At 43.5% G+C, this 25,725-nt stretch overlaps 2 protein-coding genes across 3 annotated transcripts; both read left to right on the forward strand.

Annotated features, from left to right (window-relative positions):
- Positions 1-5,337: 5,337 nt before the first annotated feature.
- Positions 5,338-11,899, forward strand: LOC118938275 (L-rhamnose-binding lectin CSL2-like). 2 transcript variants are annotated; one of them, XM_036940795.2, is made up of 10 exons: positions 5,338-5,478; positions 7,492-7,594; positions 7,922-7,957; positions 8,118-8,171; positions 8,255-8,390; positions 8,612-8,721; positions 8,858-8,902; positions 11,047-11,185; positions 11,416-11,543; positions 11,609-11,899. In XM_036940795.2, the coding sequence occupies exons 2-9, from the start codon at positions 7,564-7,566 to the stop codon at positions 11,519-11,521; spliced, it is 657 nt and encodes a 218-aa protein (XP_036796690.1). In that variant the 5' UTR covers positions 5,338-5,478; positions 7,492-7,563; the 3' UTR covers positions 11,522-11,543; positions 11,609-11,899. The 2 variants fall into 2 exon arrangements, with proteins under 2 accessions (XP_036796690.1, XP_036796699.1); XM_036940804.2 differs by lacking the exon at positions 7,922-7,957.
- Positions 11,900-16,451: 4,552 nt separating this feature from the next.
- Positions 16,452-20,734, forward strand: LOC110520830 (L-rhamnose-binding lectin CSL2). The gene is made up of 9 exons (XM_036940811.2): positions 16,452-16,553; positions 16,879-16,914; positions 17,368-17,421; positions 17,505-17,640; positions 17,855-17,964; positions 18,101-18,145; positions 19,894-20,032; positions 20,154-20,261; positions 20,335-20,734. The coding sequence occupies exons 1-8, from the start codon at positions 16,523-16,525 to the stop codon at positions 20,257-20,259; spliced, it is 657 nt and encodes a 218-aa protein (XP_036796706.1). The 5' UTR covers positions 16,452-16,522; the 3' UTR covers positions 20,260-20,261; positions 20,335-20,734.
- The last annotated feature ends 4,991 nt before the right edge of the window (positions 20,735-25,725 follow it).

Genomic DNA, 25,725 nt, shown 5'->3' on the forward strand with positions numbered 1-25,725 from the left:
TAAATGTCCTTAATGGAGGTGATTTTGACAGCAAATTGAAATCATTGATAAGGAAAAGGGGATCATAAATTGCAACCGATGAAAGCTACATTGCTCAGGAGAAGAGAATATTAACGTAATCATTTGCTCATTCTCCATTAGTCGCAATGTGACTGGTAATACAAAAAGTTAATAACATTTCAATGTAGCTTCCACACACACATACATTACTCCAACTAAAACTCACCCAGGTAAGTATATCATCTAAGTTTAGAGTTGATCATGAGGTTGATGCCAGAGGATTTATTTTGGGGAGTTCAAGAGTAAGAATACTTACTAAGTCACAAAATCTGAACCCAAATTCAATATCGCATCCAAAACTATTTACAGTAATATGTTAATCAAATATTCATTGATATTGATAACGCTGAAACATTTATCAATAAAATATATTTCTAAAGCACTTTTTACGTCAGCTGATGTCACAAAGTGCTATGCCACAAGCAGAACAGTTGAAACTGGAGCAGCAGCACGACCAGGTGGACAGCCAGGAGTCATCAGGCCAGGTAGTCCTGAGGCATGCTTCTAGGGCTCAGGTCCTCTTGAGAGAGGAGTGAAAGAGAGACTAAGAAATGAATGACTGAAAGTAGCCTATACCATTTTATACAGGGGTTTTCAAACTTTGTGCCCAAGGACCCCCACTCAGGCAAACCGGCAACCCAGGGATCCCCATCATACTGTATATTTTGACCTCCCCACAGTTCATTGGAACAGGAAGTATACACTTGAACAGCCATATAGCTAGAAGGGTAAAGTAGAAAATGTTGCTTTTGTGAAGCACATTTTCTGCAATTCTACACATTTTCTCATTGAGCAGAGAAAATGTTGCAGTTTTAAAGATAATATCCTGCAATTCTATGCATTCTGCCATGGCTAATGCTGTGTTCCTCTGCTCAAGCATAACACAATCAAGAAGCATGTGCCCTGAATGCCTGTTTTTTGTATTTCTGATTCGCCCTGACCGTGGAGCTTTCATTGGATTGTTCCTTCTCAAAGATGGTATTATTCAAAATATATTAAGTTCAATATTGTTTCTGAATTATTTCTATCTGGTTTTGGTCGTTTAAGTTGACAAACTGTTTTTCCATCCGGAAAATGACCATTTAAAAATGTCCCAACTACGAATTTGACAGAATAACCACAACAACAAAAAAAGGCTCCCCTTGTAATTAGCCCCAATGACAAATTTCTTCCAAACTAAAAGGATAGTTTGAGATTTTGGCAATGAGGCTATTTATTTACTTCCCCAGAGTTGGATGAACAGGAACAGCTAGCATGCTAATTGTTCCTGTAGACTTCCAGTTATAACACTAGTTGACTCGTAAAATTACCTCGAAATCAAATAGGTCAAATTAAATTTGTCACATACACATTTAGCAGATGTTATTGCAGATGTAGCGAAATGCTTGTGTTTCTAGCTCCAACAGTGCAGTCAAATCTAACAAGTAATATCTAACAATACCCACAATCTAAAGTAAGGAATGGAATGGAAGGAATGGAATTAAGAATATAGAAATATTTGGACGAGCAATGTCAGAGCGGCATAGACTAAGATACAGTAGAATAGGATAGAATACAGTATACACGCACACACACAAGATGAGTAATGCAAAACGTCAAACAATATTAAAGTGGCTAATATTCCAATTATTAAAGTGGCCAGTGATTTCAAGTATATGTATATAGGGCAGCAGCCTCTAATGTGCTAGTGATGGCTATTTAACAGTCTGATGGCCTTGAGACGGGTGGTTGTTGTCCTTGATGATTGTTTTGGTCTTCCTGTGACATCGGGTGCTGTAGGTGGCCTGGAGGGCAGGTAGTTTGACCCCGGTGATGCGTTGGGCAGACCTCACCACCCTGACTCCAATGACTCCAATTTTGTTAGACTTCTTCTTCGCTTGTGCTGTACAGTTTATGATCATTGCAATAAATAATACTAAGTTCACCTTTTTAACATGTAGCATTTTACTATCCCTTGGTTGATGAGAAGCCTTCACTGGTCTTGGTGGCTCTACTACCATTGCTTATTCCCCGCCACTCGTTCCTTCCAATTTTCTCAACACCTCCAGATAGGAGACTGGACACCCCTTACCCTTGCCACCTCATTCTCCAAGAATTCAGGCACATGTTCCCCTCCACATTTGCAGCCTTTCCCTTCATCTAGTATACGATATTCTTCCCTTCTGCACACACTTGACAGATCTTTTACATTCATGACACTGAAGAGGCTTGTGCACAAAAGCTCTTACAGGGTATCTCATGAATCCTAACTTTATATGAGAAGGGAGAGACTCTTCTTCAAAGAACAGTAGCAGGGATGAAGTTAACTTCTTTTCTCCGTCCACCATAGAGGTCAATCGGCGTGCACCAACAACTCCATTGATGTCTTCCGTTATATCTTCTGCCTTTATTTCTTGCTCCACCCAATAAATAACCCCCTTGATAGGCTCCCTGCTACGAAAATCCATGCAGGAAACATTCCGATTATATCTTTTTGAGTCTTAACACCAGTGGAGATTTTAGCATGTAAATCTTAGTGAAGCAAAAATGATTATTTCTTAAAGTGGGTGCATTCCAGTAAAGCAACTACACAACAACACTAAACAATACATGAACTGCCCTATAACGGTGACAAACGGTGCCCACAAACTGTTAGAGCCTACATAAAGCTGTCCCAACAGCAGTCCCAACACCTTACCACTGTTACACCTGGCTTTCAGCAGAGCCTTGTAGGGCAGTGAAACAGTTAATTCAGCCTAATTTAGTGCCTTTAAAAAAAACAAGCGCCATCACTACTATCAGTAGCACTGTCAGAGCTGTTCAAAACAATTTAGTAAAGAAGCACACACCGGCCAGGAACAATGTGTTTACAATACCACGTTGGTGAAAATAGACCAAATTATTAGGGTGAGGCACATGGGCTACTAACAGCTTACTACACAACATACACTTAGTATTACTTTCTTAGCTACAAGATAGATATCTCTCTGGCATCCTACAGTACATAATTTATGAAGCAGCATAAGACATTTTTGGACTCACTTGTTGTGATATGCTTGAACAGGAAAGTGGCGCGGCAGTCCTTGTGGACAAATTTTGTCATCAAAGAGAAAGATGACAGATTTACAATTCTGAGTTGAATGACCGTTCAAAATATATTTTCCCAGTTTGAGCTGTTTATTCCCGACTTCCCAGCTGCAATGCTTGCAGTTAGGCACTGTCACCAATTCCTTACAAACCACTCATTGTTGAATTTGCTATCTCCAAATTGTTGTGTAATGTTTATGTCCAATGAGCACCGATATGTTGTATCTATATTTCTCTTCATTATTTCACAATTAAGATTGTGAAAGTAAGATGTTGACATGATCAGTCCAATCAAAGATACTGTACCGACTAACCATTGGCTGAAATGTTGGATGTCTACCCTTTCTAAGGACTTAAGCTTGGCTATTGTGTAGGGACCCCATGAGTGACAGAACACTGAGTCAATCACGGCATTAATGCTCCTATTTTCTGCTGTCTAGCCCCACCACCACAGAAAGCACTTAGCTAGGCTGAAACACCTGCATTTTGGAGTTGCCTTACTCAAAAAAACGAGACCATGGCTGCATTCCAAACACTTAAAAGACATACCCTATCCCCCAGCCCTCAAATTACGTGGGCAGTTCTGATGAGGTATCATGACGTCTGACGAGTATACACTTGCAGGGCAAAGGGCGAGGGAGGAAGGAATGATTTTTAAATGGACCGCCTCTGCCCGGAAATTCTTCAGCTGTTCATCCCGCAATGATTGTGTTTTCAGCCACCGGTAGCTTGTGGGTGCTTTATATGATTGCATGTCTACTTATATTAACTACATAATTATTAATATACACCTACTGTATGATAGCTTGCAAATTAATTTGCTAACTAACATTAGCCTGCTTAGCTACTTCTGAAGGAGGAAAATGTTTTATTTCTACAATTTCCAAAAGCTAACCAAACAAAAACTTGTGTTTGTGCATTAGTAGCACAATTTCTAACTTAATTACATTAGTTTTTACTTACACTTGTATGTTGACTCCATATTGACGTTGAGGTTAAGTTCAGGCTTAAGTTTAGGTTAAGTTTACAAATTGAATTATGGGGCATTTCAGGCTCCGAAGTGAACATAATTGTACACTTACAAACTCCATTAAAAAACGAGGGCTGAGGGGCTAGCGTTGCAAACTCCATTAAAAAACGAGGGCTGAGGGGCTAGCGTTGCAAACTCCATTAAAAAACGAGGGCTGAGGGGCTAGCGTTGCAAACTCCATTAAAAAACGAGGGCTGAGGGGCTAGCGTTGCAAACTCCATTAAAAAACGAGGGCTGAGGGGCTAGCGTTGCAAACTCCATTAAAAAACGAGGGCTGAGGGGCTAGCGTTGCAAACTCCATTAAAAAACGAGGGCTGAGGGGCTAGCGTAGCAAACTTCCCTTGCTTGGCTAATCATTTGGACCAAAGACAAACAAAGCAGCGGGGATTCCCCCAAGAGCCGGGGCTGTCTACTTTGAGTTTGAACCACAGCCCATGTTTGTATGCAGCTTTATTAACTCAATATATATATTTTTACATTGTTTCAAACTGACATGTGACACGTATTAATGCCAAAATAACATGCAAAACAGGCAAGCCCCCCCCAAAAAATATTTATACATTTGTTGCTAAAAATGTTGGTCTCAGAGCCCCACCTGCCCTGAATGACGGGTCGCCACTGCTTAACACACACTTCTTCTGCTCCGCAGACATAAACAAAAAGAAGACCACTTCTTGTGACTCTCACCGACTCCACACTTTCTTCCAACACATTCCAGATTTTCCTGGAGACATTGAACGGATTTCCCAAGTAGCATTCATCCAAAACCCTGACTAGGACCAAAAACGAGTCTATTGGTTCCCTATTTTCCAACATAGCTTTACTTTTCTTGTTTACCTTTTTCTTCGCCACTGTAACCCACTCACTCTCACTTTCTGTACTATTAGCTTCACTCAACTCACTAGTAGTGTCAAACAAAACCCCAGTTTCCTCCATCTTCTGACAGTAATTCTCCCATTTCATTGAACAACAAAAGGTTGCTAACCCTCTTTTTGGATTTGACAAATTAGGTAAATATTACCATACCAATAAAGTTTGATTGGTTGATTACGGGCCCAGTGATGTAAGCGTGGTGTGTACAATTCTCCATCCGACCAAATTTGGGGCACCCAGCTCAATGCCGGGATGCGGCCTGGTTCAAAACGGAGGCAATCAACGCTTACGGTTCACCCGGGGCGCAGGCCAGGGGCATTAATAGAATTCCCGTAAAGCAAAATCGTCCCACGGCTGAATGTAATTGGGGACGTCTGCCATAGGATATATAATCATTAATACCTGTGCACGCTCCTTTCAGAGACGCAGGAGAAACAAGCCAGCTCAGGGTGAGATAAGCAAACTTTACAAACAACTTGCAACAATCAAAGTGTACACGTGTAATTGGTCCAATAAAGAAACAACAAAGGACATAGTAAATGGCGTAAATTATGTTAATCTACTGGCGATTGTACTATTGAAATGAAAACCAATATAATGCTATCTTGCGATTCAATCACATATGGTGTAGTCATCTATGTGAATATGGGAAGACCTGCGCATGAAAACTTTGTTAAATTCAGTGCTTAATTGGTAAATTGGTAGGTGCCGGAACAAAAAGTGAGCGCGAGAAGGGGGCGACCTGGGGAATTCTGAGGTACCGGAACGCATGAAGGAATATCACTTTTGTAATAAATCATTGTATGCAAATCATCGCATTGCAGCCTGGTCTCAGACTATACCTAGTAAAAGTACATCCGGAACACTCAGTTTAGCATGATTCAGTATGGTTACTTAAGACAAAAACGTAATCATGGTGGTAGGTCAGGGTGGGTGTATAAGGCAAATTTCTAGCAACCCAAAGGTGACGAGTTTGAAACAACATTGACACTTTAGCTAATAACAATTTTTCAACTACTGGCTACTTTTTAGCTACTTTGCAACTACTTAGCATGTTAGCTAACACATCCCTTAACCCTTTTAGCTAACCTTAACCCCTTAGCTCCTAAACGTAACCCCTAGGCTAGCAAACGTTATCAAGCTATATGACGTTAGCTGCCTACCCCCTATCTAGAATTGTAACATTTGATTACTTTTGCAAATTTGTAACATAATATGAATTTGAATTGTTAATGTTTCATACAAAATGGGTGATGGATGTTCTCAAATTAATACATACCGTATGAAATGTGACTTATCATACTAAATGGAGTGTTATGGATTTAATTATATAATAATACAAAATGTTCTGAGAACAGATTGTGTGTTTATAGTGGCATAGAGTAGAACTACACACACGGGGAAACTTCTTTTGTAGCCTAGGGTCTGGGAAAAATGTGGCCTTTTATATAAATACATTGAATGCAATTCTGCATAATTTTACATGACTGACTTTGGCAGAATCTTTAATAGTGCACAAATGATCACAATGACAGGCTACTTTGATACTGACAAACTGACTGAGCTCAATAAAAAACACCTTGTCTTGAATTCATCAATAGCCTTGGCCTAGGTGTGTGGAGACACACATATATATATATATATATATATATATATATATATTGTAGGCTACAATATGAGGACGAAGTTAGTCTAGAGATGGTGTTTTGGCACAACATGTCGGACATCCCCGGCGAGAGTACTGCGCATCATTCGGCAAGTCAGTGACACTGAAAATAGTTACCAGTATCACTGACTCACCCAATGATGAGCAGTACTCTCACCGGAGATGTCCGACATGTTCCTGCCAAAAGACCATCTCTCTCGTTTTTACATTGTACAACAATATTTGAAAGCTGATCAAGTCTATTTTGGTAGCCAACCTGTCTTTTCCTGTGATTGTATTTGAAATATTGGGAATGGCCTGTATGGAATAATTGCCAATGAGGCAACTCAAATTAACTTTGATATATTTTTATTATAATATTCACATTGGGAAAAGTGAAGATAAAAAATGAAATTCTGGGAGAGGTACTGAATCTGGCTAAAAAGGTTCCCAACGATAGTCTAAAACAGGAAGGTGCCAGCCGGCTAAAATTAAGCACTGGTTAATTAGATTGTCTCCCGTGGAGAATTAACCAAACTGTTTACTGAAACTGTATTACGTGACATGTTCACAGGTAGATTGACACCCAGAGAAAATAAAACCCAACGATAACTAAAATGGGCTTCATGCTGTGGTGATTGCGTAACGGAAGGACGGCACCATCACACAGTACATGTGGTTTGAGCTGGCGTGAGATTTTAGTTCTGTGTTGCCGAGTTGACTGCTAATCTGCTGTGCTTTGTGTTCCTGGTTGATGCGTTGCAAACAAGGATCTGTTCTTGGCAAGTATCAATAAATGTTAGGTGTATTTGTCCAGGTGACCATCTGTAACATCTTACGTGTTACTACTACAACTGAACCAGCTACTACCACACCTGTACCCAGCATCATGCTCCTTGTCAGACTGACTGCGTTCACCTGTGAGTATACTGACTGACTTGTAACAAAATATGTATTTGAGGGCGTTTAAAATATACATTCCAGTATTTTCCAGATGTTTCTATATCAGTTTGTATTGAAAGTAATTGAAGTCCAATATCAACAGTATGACCCAGGTCTAATATACAGCATCCTGTATTATCTGAGGACTAGGTGATGTCCCATGTCTGTCTATACGCAGTACCATACTATATACTGTACATTATTTATATACTTACTGTATATGCTGTACACTACTCTTCTGTAAAGAATTGCGATGAGACTGACCAAGGTTAGAAAAGCTGAACTAGCTGTGTGATGTGTTTCAGTGCTGGCTGCAGTTTGCTGTACACTACCAGCTGCAGGTACACAGTTCTTAGTTAAACCCGAGCAGTTTGTGTGTGGGTGGTTGTGTGTGTGTGGGTGGTTGTCTGTTTGTGTGTGTGGGTGGTTGTGTGTCTGGGTGGTTGTGTGTGTGCGCGCATCTACATCTATAACGTTATCGTAATTATGTTTCTCACTCAGCGACGAGAGTGGTCACCTGTGACAATGGAGAAAACGTCCAGTTCCTGATCTGTGGTAAGAACACACACATTCTATCCTGATGGTCTCTCCATAGTGCTGTCTGTTTCTTTACATGTTGAGTTTTCTTGCACTGCTAGATTCTGGAGTGATCTTCATTGAGAGAGCTCTGTATGGAAGGACTGACGGAACCACCTGCAGAGAAGGACGACCTGCCAACCAGCTGACCAACACACAGTGTTCACAGACGGGCACCCTGGAGGTCCTCTCACAGAGGTACTCAGTCAGTGTTTATTTGATAAAGACAGGCTGGGATTCAGAGGCACGTTGTTGAAAAGCACATTGCAGTATCAATGTGCCTTTTTAAAGCCAATTTTCCTGATGTTCACAGTAAACACTGCAAATGTGTGCTTTAAATGTCAAGCGCTGCATGCTTGTTGACACCGCGTTTGATTAAATCCCAGCCATAACTCATCTTACCTCCTGATATCCCCCAGGTGCAATGGGAAACAGGTGTGTGAAGTGAACACTGAAGTCTTCCGTACTTCTGACCCCTGTGTTGGAATCTACAAATACCTGGATACCACCTACACCTGCAGCCCAGCAAGTCAGTCTGTTTCTATGTATATTAATACAAAATACTACACCAGGCTAATGTCTGCTATGAAAATGTATGTATTTTATTTATGTCTGCCCAGCAGTGGCCAGTGTGGTGTGTAATTCCTGTTTGTTTGTCTTGGCAGCACGCAGCATCACGTGTGAAGGCTCTGATGCTCAACTAGAATGTGGTAAGGCTCTGATGTTCAACTAGAATGTGGTAAGGCTCTGATGTTCAACTAGAATGTGGTAAGGCTCTGATGCTCAACTAGAATGTGGTAAGGCTCTGATGTTCAACTAGAATGTGGTAAGGCTCTGATGTTCAACTAGAATGTGGTAAGGCTCTGATGTTCAACTAGAATGTGGTAAGGCTCTGATGTTCAACTAGAATGTGGTAAGGCTCTGATGTTCAACTAGAATGTGGTAAGGCTCTGATGTTCAACTAGAATGTGGTAAGGCTCTGATGTTCAACTAGAATGTGGTAAGGCTCTGATGTTCAACTAGAATGTGGTAAGGCTCTGATGCTCTATTAGAATGTGGTAAGGCTCTGATGTTCAACTAGAATGTGGTAAGGCTCTGATGCTCTACTAGAACGTGGTAAGGCTCTAATGTTCTAGAATGTGGTAAGCGTGTCAACACTCTCCTATACAATATATTCTCCTCTCATATGATGATTATATATACTTTGCTCAAAAAAATAAAGGGATCACTTAAACATCACAATGTAACTCCAAGTCAATCACACTTCTGTGAAATCAAACTGTCCACTTAGGAAGCAACACTGATTGACAAATGTCACATGCTGTTGGAATAGACAACAGGTGGAAATTATTGCCAATTAGCAAGACACCCCCAATAAAGGAGTGGTTCTGCAGGTGGTGACCAGACCACTTCTCAGTTCCTATGCTTCCTGGCTGATGTTTTGATCACTTGAATGCTGGTGGTGCTTTCACTCTAGTGGTAGCATGAGACTGAGTCTACAACCCACACAAGTGGCCCAGGTAGTGCAGCTCATCCAGGATGGCACATCAATGCGAGCTGTGGCAAGGTTTGCTGTGTCTGTCAGCGTAGTGTCCAGAGAATGGAGGCGCTACCAGGAGACAGGCCAGTACATCAAGAGACATGGAGGAGGCCGTAGGAGGGCAACAACCCAGCAGCAGGACCGCTACCTCCGCCTTTGTGCAAGGAGGAGCAGGAGAAGCACTGCCAGAGCCCTGCAAAATGACCTCCATCAGGCCACAAATGTGCATGTGTCTGCTCAAATGGTCAGAAACAGACTCCATGAGGGTGGTATGAGGGCCCGACGTCCACAGGTGGGGTCTGTGCTTACAGCCCAACACCGTGCAGGACGTTTTGGCATTTGCCAGAGAACACCAAGATTGGCAAATTCGCCACTGGCGCCCTGTGCTCTTCACAGATGACAGCAGGTTCACACTGAGCACGTGACAGAATCTGGAGACGCCGTGGAGAACGTTCTGCTGCCTGCAACATCCTCCAGCATGACCGGTTTGGCGGTGGGTCAGTCATGGTGTGGGGTGGCATTTCTTTGGGGGGCTGCACAGCCCTCCATGTGCTTGCCAGAGGTAGCCTGACTGCCATTAGGTACCGAGATGAGATCCTCAGACCCCTTGTGAGACCATATGCTGGTGTGGTTGGCCCTGGGTTCCTCCTAATGCAAGGCAATGCTAGACCTCATGTGGCTGGGATGTGTCAGCAGTGCCTGCAAGAGGAAGGCATTGATGCTATGGACTGGCCCGCCCGTTCCCCAGACCTGAATCCAATTGAGCACATCTGGGACATCATGTCTCGCTCCATCCACAAACGCCACGTTGCACCACAGACTGTCCAGGAGTTGGCGGATGCATTAGTCCAGGTCTGGGAGGAGATCCCTCAGGAGACCATCCGCCACCTCATCAGGAGCATGCCCAGGTGTTGTAGGGAGGTCAAACAGGCACGTGGAGGCCACACACACTACTGAGCCTCCATTTTGACTTGTTTTAAGGACATTACATCAAAGTTGGATCAGCCTGTAGTGTGGTTTTCCACTTTTGAGTGTGATTCCAAATCCAGACCTCCATGGGTTGATAAATGTGATTTCCATTCATGATTTGTGATTTTGTTGTTAGCACATTCAACTATGTAAAGAAAAAGGTATTTAATAAGAATATTTCATTCATTCAGATCTAGGATGTGTTATTTTAGTGTTCCCTTTATTTTTTTGAGCAGTGTATATTATATAATAGCATAGTAGAGCAGTATTATATATAGTTTATATTATCATCACTAGAACACACCAAAGACATCCAGTCTTACCTCTCCTCCTCATCTCCCTCAGATGAAGGAACGATCCAGATCTACAGTGCCAACTATGGCCGCCGTGACCAGCTAGTGTGTTCCTTTAAACGGCCCGCTAACCAACTAGCCAACACCAACTGCCTCAGCCAATCCATAACCACCAGTAAGGTGGCAGAGAGGTATTGTACCTGCAGTATGTACTATTACAAATGCATGACTGTAGTGTTAACCTGTACTGTAGAAACACGACTAGTGTTAACCTGTACTGTAGAAACATGACTGTAGTGTTAACCTGGACTGTAGAAACATGACTGTAGTGTTAACCTGTACTGTAGAAACATGACTGTAGTGTTAACCTGGACTGTAGAAACATGACTGTAGTGTTAACCTGTTCCTGTCGTTGACACAGGTGTAATGGTAAGATCAAGTGTGACGTTCCGGCGTCCAACTCTCTGTATGGAGATCCATGTGTTGGAACCTACAAGTACCTAGAAGTGGCGTACACCTGTGGCTAAATGTTAGGGACGCATGCATACGGTAATACACACACACACACACGACTGGGAAGTAGAACACTGGGGCTGACCGTTTTTGTCTTGCAGGAGATCTTCTCTGAGGAACAAAGACCAGAGAGACTACTTGGATATCTTCCTCTTCATTGGGTGGATTTGTATTTCTTTCCCGTCTTCTCTCCTCTGAAGTCTCAATTGAGTGTAAAATCTATGTAAATTCAAAATGTGTAAATCCCATTGATTGTGTATTTCATGAGGCATAACTTGTGTAATAAAATCATAATGAGGCCCCTCTTGTGCTCCAGCAATGCACGGTCAGGAGGAAGCATGGAGAAATTAAACATTAACCCCAAAAATAAACTATTCTTCAAATAACACTGACATAATACTTTGCATTTTGTGTACTAAAGTATTTCATCAAAACAATGTTGATTTTCTGAACTTTAAAAAAAATATATATATATTTTACCTTTATTTAACCAGGTTAAACAAGAACAAGTTCTCATTTACAATTGCGACCTGGCCAAGATAAAGCAAAGCAGTTCGACAGATACAACGACACAGAGTTACATGGAGTAAATGTGTGCGTGTGCTACAGGTGGGAGATGCTATGGTGACCAGCGAGCTGAGATAAGGGGGGACTTTACCTAGCAGGGTCTTGTAGATGACATGGAGCCAGTGGGTTTGGCGACGAGTATGAAGCGAGGGCCAGCCAACAAGAGCGTACAGGTCGCAATGGTGGGTAGTATATGGGGCTTTGGTGACAAAACGGATTGCACTGTGATAGACTGCATCCAATTTGTTGAGTAGGGTATTGGAGGCTATTTTGTAAATGACATCGCCAAAGTCGGATTGGTAGGATGGTCAGTTTTACAAGGGTATGTTTGGCAGCATGAGTGAAGGATGCTTTGTTGCGAAATAGGAAGCCAATTCTAGATTTAACTTTGGATTGGAGCTGTTTGATATGGGTCTGGAAGGAGAGTTTACAGTCTAACCAGACACCTAAGTAGTTGTCCACGTATTCTAAGTCAGAGCCGTCCAGAGTAGTGATGTTGGACAGGCGGGTAGGTGCAGGTAGCGATCGGTTGAAGAGCATGCATCTAGTTTTACTTGTATTTAAGAGCAATTGGAGGCCACGGAAGGAGAGTTGTATGGCATTGAAGCTTGCCTGGAGGGTTGTTAACACAGTGTCCAAAGAAGGGCCGGAAGTATACAGAATGGTGTCGTCTGCGTAGAGGTGGATCAGAGACTCACCAGCAGCAAGAGCGACCTCATTGATGTATACAGAGAAGAGAGTCGGTCCAAGAATTGAACCCTGTGGCACCCCCATAGAGACTGCCAGAGGTCCGGACAACAGACCCTCCGATTTGACACACTGAACTCTATCAGAGAAGTAGTTGGTGCACCAGGCGAGGCAATCATTTGAGAAACCAAGGCTGTTGAGTCTGCCGATGAGGATGTGGTGATTGACAGAGTCGAAAGCCTTGGCCAGAACAATGAATACGGCTGCACAGTAATGTTTCTTATCGATGGCGGTTAAGATATCATTTAGGACCTTGAGCGTGGCTGAGGTGCACCCATGACCAGCTCTGAAACCAGATTGCATAGCAGAGAAGGTATGGTGAGATTCGAAATGGTCGGTAATCTGTTTGTTGACTTGGCTTTCGAAGACCTTAGAAAGGCATGGTAGGATAGATATAGGTAGATATAACTGAGGTGGTTGGTCTGATTTTCACTAAGAACTGTGGTGGTTGGTCTGAATTAAACTAAGCAGCATAAAGACAAGACTTGGTCTTTTGTTCAATATTATGAAACATGTCCTTACACACTAAATACTTTATTTGAATCCACAAATGATATTACACCAAGAAGGATTAAAACATTTGAAGGTCTTGGATACATGGTTTGTTTGGGGCAAACAACACGAGTACCAGTCTTCATATTTTAATAACCTAAAACGCAATACACTGCAGTTACTTAGTTTTGGCTTAAATCAACTCATAAGTAAGGCTAGACTTCAATTGTTGTCTAGTTATGGTCAACAAGCAACTTGACAGAGCTTGAAGAATTTAATGTGCAAGTTTTGTACAGTCCAGGTGTGCTGTTAGACCCAGAAAGGTTCACAGCTGTAATCACTGACAAAGGTGATTCTAACATGTGACTCGGGGGTTTGAATACTTATCTAAATGAGATTTCTATATTGCATTTTCAATACATTTGCAAAAAATGTATTAAATGTGTAGATGGGTGAGAATTATTTCGTCATCCATTTTGAATTCAGGCTGTAACACAAAGTGGAGTAAGTCGAGGTGTATGAATGCTTTCTGAAGGCACTTTACACACAGACCTGAGTTATTGTAGTATCTGACACTACCTCACTGTCCAACCCAGCAGCATGAACAGAAGAGAAAGAAAATGTTCAACTCTTTCCAGTTGTCCATTAAGAATTTACCAGGACCTGGCGTCCAAAGAAGATGCTAGTCTACACATACAAAAAAAGCAGTGGGGTGCTCATATTTACAGTAGTCAAAAATCAATGATAAACTGGGTGGTTCAAGCCCTGAAAGCTGATTGGCTGACAGCCATGGCATATCAGACCGTATGACAACATTTATTTTTACTGCTATAACTATGTTGGTAATTAGTTTATAATAGCAGTAAGGCACCTCGGGAGTTTGTGATATATGGCCAATATACCACGGCTAAGGGCTGTGTTCAGGCACTGTCGCACATAAGAACAGCCCTTAGCCGTGGTATATTGGCCATATACTACACCTCAGGCCTTATTGCTCAAATCTACAGTACCATTCAAAAGGATGGACATCTATTCAAGGGTATTTATTTGTACTATTTTCAACATTGTAGAATAATAGTGAAGATATCAAAACTATGAAATAACACACATGGAATCATGTAACCAAAAAAGTTTTACATTAAATATATTTTAGATTCTTCAAAAGTAGCCTTCCTTTGCCTTGACAGGGTTGCACACTTGGGATTCTCTCAACCGGCTTCATCTGGAATGCTTTTCCAACAGTCTTCCCTCCACAAAACCTGGGGTATACCAACAAAGCCAAAACACAGGGATATTGGAGGGTAAATTATTATTCAATGTAAACAGGCAAACATTTCATGCATCTCCTTCAACTCACAAAAGGAAACGGTATACCAAGAACATTAGAGATGGTGATAAATCAACATTTTGTAACAGAGGACAATTACTGTGAAAGTGGGTGTTCATCTGAATCAGTGAAAGCTCTTCCCCTAAATCTCTTCTGATATCACTTGATTTATGTGAGGAGAATATTAACTTAACTGACTTGACTAGTTAAATAAAGGTTCAAAAATAAAAAATGAGAGAGAGGGATTAGACGGAGATGTCATGAACGAGACCCGTAAGTATCGGAGCCAACTGTTTCCATTGTTTCGGTCAGCTCCATTCATTGGGAGTTCAATTTGGCTTCCAATGCCGATATACTTCCTGGATAATCTTCAATTTGATGACTTCACTGTCTAATCCTTCTTAATCTCATTCTAGCTGTGTAACCAGAAAGTTTGGGGACAACCCAAAGGCAAAAATACAATCTGTTTTCCATTTGAATCATTGATTGATTCATGTAACTTAAACTTGCTAACCCTCTTTTTGGATTTGACAAATTAGGTAAATATTACCATACCAATAAAGTTTGATTGGTTGATTACGGACCCAGTGATGTAAGCATGGTGTGTAAAATTCTCCATCCGACCAAATTTGGGGCACCCAGCTCAATGCCGGGAGGCGGCCTAGTTCAAAACGGAGTCAATCAACGCTTACCGGGTTCACCCGGGGCGCAGGCCAGGGGCATTAATAGAATTCCCGTAAAGCAAAATCGTCCCACGGCTGAATGTAATTGGGGACGTCTGCCATAGGATATATAATCATTAATACCTGAACAAGCTTCTTTCAGAGACGCAGGAGAAACAGGCCAGCTCAGGGTGAGATAAGCAAACAATACAAACAACTTGAAACAATCAAAGTGTACACGTGTAATTGGTCCAATAAAGAAACAACAAAGGACTTAGCAAATGGCGTAAATTATGTTAATCTATGGTAACTGGCGATTGTACTATTGAAATGAAAAACCAATATAACGCTGTCTTGCGATTCAATCACATATGGTGTAGTCATCTATGTGAATATGGGAAGACCTGCGCATGAAAACTTTGTTAAATTCAGTGCTTAATTGGTAAATTGGTAGGTGCCGGAACAAAAAGTGAGCGCGAGAAGGGGGTGACCTGGGGAATTCTGAGGTACCGGAACGCATGAAGGAATATCACTTTTGTAATAAATCATTGTATGCATATCATCGCATTGCAGCCTGGTCTCAGACTATACGTAGCATCATTCGGCAAGTCAGTGACACTGAAAATAGTTACCAGTATCACTGACTCACCCAATGATGAGTAGTACTCTCACTGGAGATGTCTGACATGTTCCTGCCAAAAGACCATATCTCTCGTTTTTACATTTTACATTGTAAAAAATGAAATTCTGGGAGAGGTACTGAATCTGGCTAAAAAGGTTCCCAACGATAGTCTAAAACAGGAAGGTGCCAGCCGGCTAAAATTAAGCACTGGTTAATTAGATTGTCTCCCGTGGAGAATTAACCAAACTGTTTACTGAAACTGTATTACGTGACATGTTCACAGGTAGATTGACACCCAGAGAAAATAAAACCCAACGATAACTAAAATGGGCTTCATGCTGTGGTGATTGCGTAACGGAAGGACGGCACCATCACACAGTACATGTGGTTTGAGCTGGCGTGAGATTTTAGTTCTGTGTTGCCGAGTTGACTGCTAATCTGCTGTGCTTTGTGTTCCTGGTTGATGCTTTGCAAACAAGGATCTGTTCTTGGCAAGTATCAATAAATGTTAGGTGTATTTGTCCAGGTGACCATCTGTAACATCTTACGTGTTACTACTACAACTGAACCAGCTACTACCACACCTGTACCCAGCATCATGCTCCTTGTCAGACTGACTGCGTTCACCTGTGAGTATACTGACTGACTTGTAACAAAATATGTATTTGAGGGCGTTTAAAATATACATTCCAGTATTTTCCAGATGTTTCTATATCAGTTTGTATTGAAAGTATTTGAAGTCCAATATCAACAGTATGACCCAGGTCTAATATACAGCATCCTGTATTATCTGAGGACTAGGTGATTTCCCATGTCTGTCTATACGCAGTACCATACTATATACTGTACATTATTTATATACTTACTGTATATGCTGTACACTACTCTTCTGTAAAGAATTGCGATGAGACTGACCAAGGTTAGAAAAGCTGAACTAGCTGTGATGTGTTTCAGTGCTGGCTGCAGTTTGCTGTACACTACCAGCTGCAGGTACACAGTTCTTAGTTAAACCCGACCGACCAGTTTGTGTGTGTGGGTGGTTGTGTGTGTGGGTGGTTGTGTGTGTGGGTGGTTGTCTGTGTGTGTGGGTGGTTGTCTGTGTGTGTGGGTGGTTGTCTGTGTGGGTGGTTGTCTGTGTGGGTGGTTGTCTATGTGTGTGTGGGTGGTTGTCTATGTGTGTGTGGGTGGTTGTCTATGTGTGTGTGTGGGTGGTTGTCTATGTGTGTGTGGGTGGTTGTCTATGTGTGTGTGGGGTGGTTGTCTATGTTTGGTTGTGTGGGTGGGTGGGTGTGTGTGGGTGGTTGGGTGGTTGTGTGTGTGTGTGGGTGGTTGTCTATGTTTGTGTGTGTGGGTGGTTGTGTATGTTTGGTTGTGTGTGTGGGTGGTTGTGTGTGTGCGCACATCCACATCTATAACGTTATGGTAATTATGTTTCTCACTCAGCGACGAGATTGGTCACTTGTGACAATGGAGAAAACGTCCAGTTCCTGATCTGTGGTAAGAACACACACATTCTATCCTGATGGTCTCTCCATAGTGCTGTCTGTTTCTTTACATGTTGAGTTTTCTTGCCCTGCTAGATTCTGGAGTGATCTTCATTGAGAGAGCTCTGTATGGAAGGACTGACGGAACCACCTGCAGAGAAGGACGACCTGCCAACCAGCTGACCAACACACAGTGTTCACAGACGGGCACCCTGGAGGTCCTCTCACAGAGGTACTCAGTCAGTGTTTAAAGACCGGCTGGGATTCAGAGGCACGTTGTTGAAAAGCACATTGCAGTATCAATGTGCCTTTTTAAAGCCAATTTTCCTGATGTTCACAGTAAACACTGCAAATGTGTGCTTTAAATGTCAAGCGCTGCATGCTTGTTGACACCGCGTTTGATTAAATCCCAGCCATAACTCATCTTACCTCCTGATATCCCCCAGGTGCAATGGGAAACAGGTGTGTGAAGTGAACACTGAAGTCTTCCGTACTTCTGACCCCTGTGTTGGAATCTACAAATACCTGGATACCACCTACACCTGCAGCCCAGCAAGTCAGTCTGTTTCTATGTATATTAATACAAAATACTACACCAGGCTAATGTCTGCTATGAAAATGTATGTATTTTATTTATGTCTGCCCAGCAGTGGGCAGTGTGGTGTGTAATTCCTGTTTGTTTGTCTTGGCAGCACGCAGCATCACGTGTGAAGGCTCTGATGCTCAACTAGAATGTGGTAAGGCTCTGATGTTCAACTAGAATGTGGTAAGGCTCTGATGTTCAACTAGAATGTGGTAAGGCTCTGATGTTCAACTAGAATGTGGTGAGGCTCTGGTGCCCTCCTAGAATGTGGTGAGGCTCTGATGCCCTCCTAGAATGTGGTGAGGCTCTGATGCCCTCCTAGAATGTGGTGAGGCTCCGATGCCCTCCTAGAATGTGGTGAGGCTCCGATGCCCTCCTAGAATGTGGTGAGGCTCTGATGCCCTCCTAGAATGTGGTGAGGCTCTGATGCCCTCCTAGAATGTGGTGAGGCTCTGATGCCCTCCTAGAATGTGGTGAGGCTCTGATGCCCTCCTAGAATGTGGTGAGGCTCTGATGCCCTCCTAGAATGTGGTGAGGCTCTGATGCCCTCCTAGAATGTGGTGAGGCTCTGATGCCCTCCTAGAATGTGGTGAGGCTCTGATGCCCTCCTAGAATGTGGTGAGGCTCCGATGCCCTCCTAGAATGTGGTGAGGCTCCGATGCCCTCCTAGAATGTGGTGAGGCTCCGATGCCCTCCTAGAATGTGGGGCGAGGCTCCGATGCCCTCCTAGAATGTGGTGAGGCTCCGATGCCCTCCTAGAATGTGGTGAGGCTCCGATGCCCTCCTAGAATGTGGGGCGAGGCTCCGATGCCCTCCGAGAATGTGGGGCGAGGCTCCGATGCCCTCCGAGAATGTGGGGCGAGGCTCCGATGCCCTCCGAGAATGTGGGGCGAGGCTCCGATGCCCTCCGAGAATGTGGGGCGAGGCTCCGATGCCCTCCGAGAATGTGGGGCGAGGCTCCGATGCCCTCCGAGAATGTGGGGCGAGGCTCCGATGCCCTCCGAGAATGTGGGGCGAGGCTCCGATGCCCTCCGAGAATGTGGGGCGAGGCTCCGATGCCCTCCGAGAATGTGGGGCGAGGCTCCGATGCCCTCCGAGAATGTGGGGCGAGGCTCCGATGCCCTACGAGAATGTGGGGCGAGGCTCCGATGCCCTACGAGAATGTGGGGCGAGGCTCCGATGCCCTACGAGAATGTGGGGCGAGGCTCCGATGCCCTACGAGAATGTGGGGCGAGGCTCCGATGCCCTACGAGAATGTGGGGCGAGGCTCCGATGCCCTACGAGAATGTGGGGCTCTATTTTTTTATTTTTAGACATTATTTTACCAAGTAAGTTGACTGAATACATTCTCAATTACAGCAATGACCTGGGGAATAGTTACAGGGAGAGGAGGATGAATGAGCCAATTGTAAGCTGTGGATGATTAGGTGACCATGATGGTATGAGAGCCAGATTTGGGAATTTAGCCAGGACACCGGGGTTAACACCCCTACTCTTACGATATGTGCCATGGGTTCTTTAGTGTCCAGAGTCAGGACACCCGTTTAACGTCCCATCAGAAAGACTGCACCCTACACAGGGCTATGGGATCTTTTTTTAGACCAGAGCAAAGGGTGCCTCCTACCGGCACTTCAACACCACCTCCAGCAGCATCTGGTCACACATCCAGGGACTCAACAGGACCAACCCTGCTTAGTTTCAGAAGCAAGCCAGCAGTGGGATGCAGGGTAGTATGCTGCTCTATTAGAATGTTGTAAGCTGGTCAACACTGCTGTACAGTGTAGTCACATCTCATATGATGATATTGTAGAGCAGTATTATACACTGTTTATTACCATCACTTGTACACCAAAGACATCGAGCCTTACCTCATCCCCCTTTCTCCTTCCTCCTTTCCCTCAGATGAAGGTACGATCCAGATCCACAGTGCCAACTATGGCCGCCGTGACCAGCTAGTGTGTTCCTTTAATCGGCCCGCTAACCAACTAGCCAACACCAACTGCCTCAGCCAATCCACCACTGCCAGTAAGGTGGCAAAGAGGTACTGAAACCTGCAGTGTACTGTAGTGTTAACTTCTACCTGTAGAAATGCATGACTGTAGTGTTAACTTGGACTGTAGAAACATGACTGTAGTGTTAACCTGTTCCTGTCGTTGACACAGGTGTAATGGGAAGAGCCAGTGTGACGTCCCGGTGTCCAACTCTCTGTATGGAGATCCCTGTGTAGGAACCTACAAGTACCTGGATGTGGCGTACACCTGTGGCTAAACGTGAGGCACACACACTAATGCACTCACACAACTGGGGAGTAGAATGCTGGGGTTGACCATTTTTGTTTTGCAGGCAATCTTCTGAGGAACAAAGACCAGAGAGACTACTTGGATATCTTCCTCTTCATTGGGTGGATGTCTTTCTTTCCGGTCCTCTCGCCTCCTTCTGAAATCTCAATTGAGTGTAAAATCAATGTAAATCACATTAATTGTGTATTTGGTCATAGGCATAATTTGTGTGTGGTAACATGTTTTGAAATGAGGCCCCTCTGGATCCTTATCCCTGGTGCTGCAGCAAGGCATGGTCAAGAGGATGAATGGAGAAATAAAACATTAACCCCAAAAAATGAACTTTATTTCAAATAACATTGTTACCATAATACTTAGTGCACTTTGTGTACTAAAGTATTTCTTCAAAACAATGTTGATCTTCTAAACTGTGCTGTTTGATCTGAATTAAACTAAGCAGCATAGACCAGACTTGGTGTCCTTTGTTCAATATTATGAAACATGTCCACTCACATAATTTAGTCTTTATTTTAATCCACAAATTACATCACACCAAGAAGAACTTGAAGGTCTTGGATACATGGGCCATTAAGGCTATAAAAAGCAGTCTTCCGCGTACAGCTACGCTGCCCATATCAGCAATACCACATAACAAGCAGCAAAGAAGTTCACTTAATATCCTGAACACAAAGTGTTTTGTTTGAGGCAAAGACAAAATGACTGCGTACCAGTCTTCATATTATCAAGCTTGGTGGTGGCTGAAGCATGTGTGTTTGCTTGTCATCGGCAAGGACTAGAGTTTTTGAAGAGAAAATAAAAGGCATAGTGTGAAGCACAATCCTAGAGGAAAACCTGGTTGTCTGCTTTCCAACAGACACTGGAAGACTCAACTTCCAGCAGCACAATAACCTAAATGAGGCCAAATATACATGAGTTGCTTACAAGACAACGTTGAATGTTCAAGTGTCCAAGTTGACTTAAATGGCTGTCTAGCTATGATCAACTTAGAGCTTGAAGAATTTAAGTGTGCAGATATTGTACGGTCCAGGTTGGCAAAGCTCTTAGAATCACCGTTGGCAGTGAATACTTATGTAAATTTCTGTTCATTTTCAATACAATTATTGAAAATATAGATGGGTAAGATTGTAATTCAGGTTGTAACAGTGTGGAATAAATCAAGGTGTATGAATGCATGAATGCTCTCTGAAGGAACTGTACACAGACCTGAGTTATTGTAGTCACTGTTCAAACCAGCATGAACAGAAGAGGAAGAAAATGTTCAACTTCAACTTACCACATTCTCTTTCCAGTTGTCCATTAAGAATTTACCGGGACCTGGCGTCCAAAGAAGATGGTAGTCTACACATACACGTGAACGCAGGACTTCAAGGGCAAAGGTACAGTTGCAAAATCAGTGGGCTGCTCATATTTACAGTAGACAAAACATCACACTTTAGATCAGAATGTAGTCAAAATCAGGCCAAAATAAAATGTTCAAATTGACTCCCACATAACTAGGAGGATAGCGCAAACAGTCACTTCTATTCACAGCTCTTCATGAGACAGACGAGTCTGCTTGAATAGAAAGGGTTCCCTCCACAAACCTGGGCTATACTTACAAAGCCAGAACACAGGGATGTTGGACGGTAAATTATTCAATGTAAAAAGGCAAACATCACTTCATGCATCCCCAACTCACAAAAGGAAATACCAAGAACATTAGATGCACTGATAAAATGCTGCTGCCGTGCTTCTAGCTCTTAGGAAACTTTGCAGTATTTCTTACATTATTAGCCCAGAAAATGTGTGTTATATACAGGTGGGAAGAACTTTTGGATATCAGTGCAATGGTAACTCACCAGCATTACGACCAGGAATATGACTTTCCCGAATCGGATCCTTTGTTTGTACCTCCCAGGGCATTTGAAGTGATTCCAGAGGCTGACTCAAAACACCGCCGGCGGAGGAGAGGTACTCGGAGTGGACGTCTAGTCTGACTCAGGAGGCAAGCACACGACTCACTGCTTCCGAGTATATTACTCGCTAATGTTCAGTTTCTGGATAATAAATTTGATGAGCTCTGGGTGAGGATTTCCTTCCAGAGAGATATCAGGGATTGTAACATACTCTGTTTCACGGAAACATGGCTCTCTCGGGATATACTGTCTGAGTCCGTACAGTCAGTCGGGTTCTCAGTTCATCTCGCAGACAGGAATAAATATCGCTCTGGGAAGAAGGGCGGGGGTGTATGTTTCATAATTAACTACTCATGGTGTGATTGTGAACTCAAGTCCTTTTGTTTACCCGACCAAGAATAACTCTCAATCAAGTGCCAACCGTATTATCTCCCAAGAGAATTCTCTTTGGTTGTAGTCACAGCAGTGTATATTCCCCCTCAAGCCGATACCATGACGGCCCTCAAAGAACTTCACTGGACTTTATGCAAACTGGAAACCACATATCCTGAGACCACATTTATTGAAACTGGGGATGTTAACAAAGCAAATGAGGAAAATGCTACTGAAGTTCCATCAACATATTGACTGCAGTACTCATGCTGCTAAAACACTTTCACTTCTACTCCAACTTCCGGGATGCCAACACGACCCTCCCCCGCCCTCCCTTTGGGAAATCTGATCACGACTCCATTTTGCTCCTCCCTTCCTATAGGCAGAAACTCAAACAGGAAGTACACATGCTAGGGACTATTCATCGCTGGTCTGACCAATCGGAATCCACACTTCAAGATTGCTATGATCAAGCAGACTGGGATATGTTTTGGGTAGCATTTCCTATTAGGTGTAGTAACGTAACACTGCCGTAATGCATTACTGCTTAGTAACAGCACAGTAACTAATATAAACAGATGTAGATCCCAGGTACTACACTCCTCCCCCATAGTGTTTAACTCCCAGAGAACAAGGTAAATATGTTAGGTAACTACTAATGCAATATCTGAACAATGCATTCTTTAAAAAATTTCAACTATTGGGTTGAAACAGACTTTTCAGAGCCCAGCACAAATCCAGGGGATTATTCTGCCCCGAAGATGGAGTTTGTGTCCTAATAACTAACCCAGGTAATGTCCCTTTCCTTTCCTTTTATCAAGGACATATTAAAGTGTTTGTTTTACTGTCTGTTACCTCCTTAACCAGCTCAACTCACAGGTCAAGCTTTTGAGGTGCCCTTCGCTGTCGAATAGGATATCTCCGCTCCTCCTGGGCTTCCTGTGGTGGGCCAGGTTCGGGTGGAAGGTCAGGCTCTGTCTCTCCCGTACGTCCACAGTCAGGAGAATAGTCCTGGGGGTCGTTATTGTTCTTGTTCTCTCGGCATGTCTCTGCTGGGGCGTTGGACCGTAGCAGATGATCCACATGAACGTTGACCTGGCGATGACCAATTTGGACTTGGTAAGTCAAAGGTCCTCTGCGCTGCAAGATCACACCTGAGTTCCACATGCGCTTGGGGTGTCTGAAATCACGTACCATCACTCTCTCTTCCTCTTTGAATTCTCTGACAGTCTTTGAGTGTCTGTCATGAGCTTTCTTCTGCTGTAGCTGGTGCTTTGCCACAGTGCTTGACAAGTCTGTTTTCAACAATGTCAGGCGGGGAAGGTGGTTGGCGTTTCGGGAAAAGTTCAGCTGGTGTACATTCCGTTACTGTGTGTGGTGTGTTACAGTAAGTAAACAGGAACCGGGGAAGCCTTTGGTGGGTGGGCACAGACTGAACCTCGAGTCTAGTCCAGGCCTTCTTAAAGGTTTGCACGGCTCTCTCCGCTGCTCCGTTTGATGCCGGATGGTAAGGTGGTGACAGGATGTGCCTTACTCCGTTGTTCTTGAGAAACATTTCAAAATCGTTTGACGTGAACGGAGGGCCATTGTCCGATACGAGCTCCTTGACTAGTCCAAAGGATGCAAACAGGTGTCTGAAAAGATTGATGGTCTTCCCAGCTGTGGTCAGTTGAGTAGGGAACACTTCCATCCACTTGGAATGGACATCAACGACAACAAGGAAATGTTGCTTGTCAATTTCGGCGTAATCCACATGGATGGTTCCCAAGGTGTAGCAGCCCAGGACCATGGATGAAGAGGTGCAGCAGCAGGCTTGTTGCGAACAGCTTCACAAGGTGAGCAGTGGCCTACATGCTGTTGAATGTCCTGATCCAGTCCAGGCCACCACAGATAACTGCGAGCGAGTGCTTTCAGTCGAGTGATCCCTGGATGCAGAACACTGCAGGTCAGATAGCAGTCTCCTCTGGAATTTGTGAGGTACCACCACCCTTGATCCCCACAGAACACACCCTTGATCAGTGGACAACTGGTCTTTCCTGTCGATGAATGGACGAAGGTTATCGTCATTTACGAAGGTTGGCCAACCGCCTAATGTTAAGTCCAAGACTTTGGAAAGCACTGGGTCTTTCCTTGTTTCCTTTGCTATGTCAGAAGCAGATATGGGCAGTTCATCAATGAGAGAGATCTGGAAGACTGCTCTATCATCTTCACTGTCGGAGTCACTATTGCACGATAGTCTCAATAGTGCATCGGCATTTGCGTGATCACTGGATCGTCTGTACTCAATCTCGTAGTCGTAGGCTAACAATATCTTAGCCCAACGTTGCATTCGAAGTGCAGCAAGGGTTTGTATAGCTGATTTTGGTCCAAGGATGGCCAACAGAGGCTTGTGATCTGTCAGCAGTTGGAGCTTCCTTCCAGTAGAGGTATTTGTGAAACTTCTTCACTCCGAATATTATGCTCAGGGCTTCCTTCTCAATTTGAGCATAATTTTTCTCACTTGGTGACAGAGTCTGTGATGCAAATGCAATAGGGTGTTCTTCACCTGACGGTAGAACATGTGAGATGACGGCTCCTACTCCATATAGAGATGAATCACACGCAAGTCTCAACTTCATCTCTGTGTTGTAGTGGGCAAGCCACTTGCTCTTTAGCAGACGCTGTTTGCAAGTCTTGAATGCTTCTTCGCATTGTGGGGACCAATTCCACTTTGTATCGGCCTGCAGCAGTTGGTGAAGCGGATGCAACAATGTGGACAAGTTTGCCACAAACTTTCCATAATAGTTCAGGAGCCCCAAAAATGACCTCAGCTCTGAGATATTTGTGGGTGCTGGTGCGTTTACGATTGCTTCCACCTTGCTGTTGGTTGGGTGCAGGCCTTGTGCATCAATCTTGTATCCGAGATACTCCACTGAGTCCTGGAGGAACTCACACTTGCTGCGTTTCATTCTCACTCCATATTTCTCCAGTCTTGACATCACTTTGTCCAGCACTACAAGGTGCTCTCCAATGGTTGGTGCTGACATGAGGATGTCGTCCATGAAGCACACAACATGGTCTATACCGTCCAAGATCTGATCCATTGTGTGTTGGAATATCGCTGGAGCTGTCGAGATTCCATAGGCCAAGCGATTGAATCTGAATAGCCCCTTGTGTGTATTGATGGT

This window comes from Oncorhynchus mykiss, chromosome 2 (genome assembly GCF_057628025.1).
Source record: "Oncorhynchus mykiss isolate SJ-2025 chromosome 2, ASM5762802v1, whole genome shotgun sequence".
Classification (NCBI taxonomy): Eukaryota; Metazoa; Chordata; class Actinopteri; order Salmoniformes; family Salmonidae; genus Oncorhynchus; species Oncorhynchus mykiss.

What these genes read in the sequence shown, in the direction of transcription:
- LOC118938275 (XM_036940795.2), top strand. Translation starts at nt 7,564, where the DNA reads ATGCTCCTTGTCAGACTGACTGCGTTCACCT. An exon ending in CAGACTGACTGCGTTCACCT is followed by an intron (nt 7,595 to 7,921) that starts GTGAGTATACTG and finishes GATGTGTTTCAG; the next exon opens with TGCTGGCTGCAGTTTGCTGT. An exon ending in CTGGAGGTCCTCTCACAGAG is followed by an intron (nt 8,391 to 8,611) that starts GTACTCAGTCAG and finishes GATATCCCCCAG; the next exon opens with GTGCAATGGGAAACAGGTGT.
- LOC110520830 (XM_036940811.2), top strand. Translation starts at nt 16,523, where the DNA reads ATGCTCCTTGTCAGACTGACTGCGTTCACCT. An exon ending in CAGACTGACTGCGTTCACCT is followed by an intron (nt 16,554 to 16,878) that starts GTGAGTATACTG and finishes GATGTGTTTCAG; the next exon opens with TGCTGGCTGCAGTTTGCTGT. An exon ending in CTGTACACTACCAGCTGCAG is followed by an intron (nt 16,915 to 17,367) that starts GTACACAGTTCT and finishes TTTCTCACTCAG; the next exon opens with CGACGAGATTGGTCACTTGT.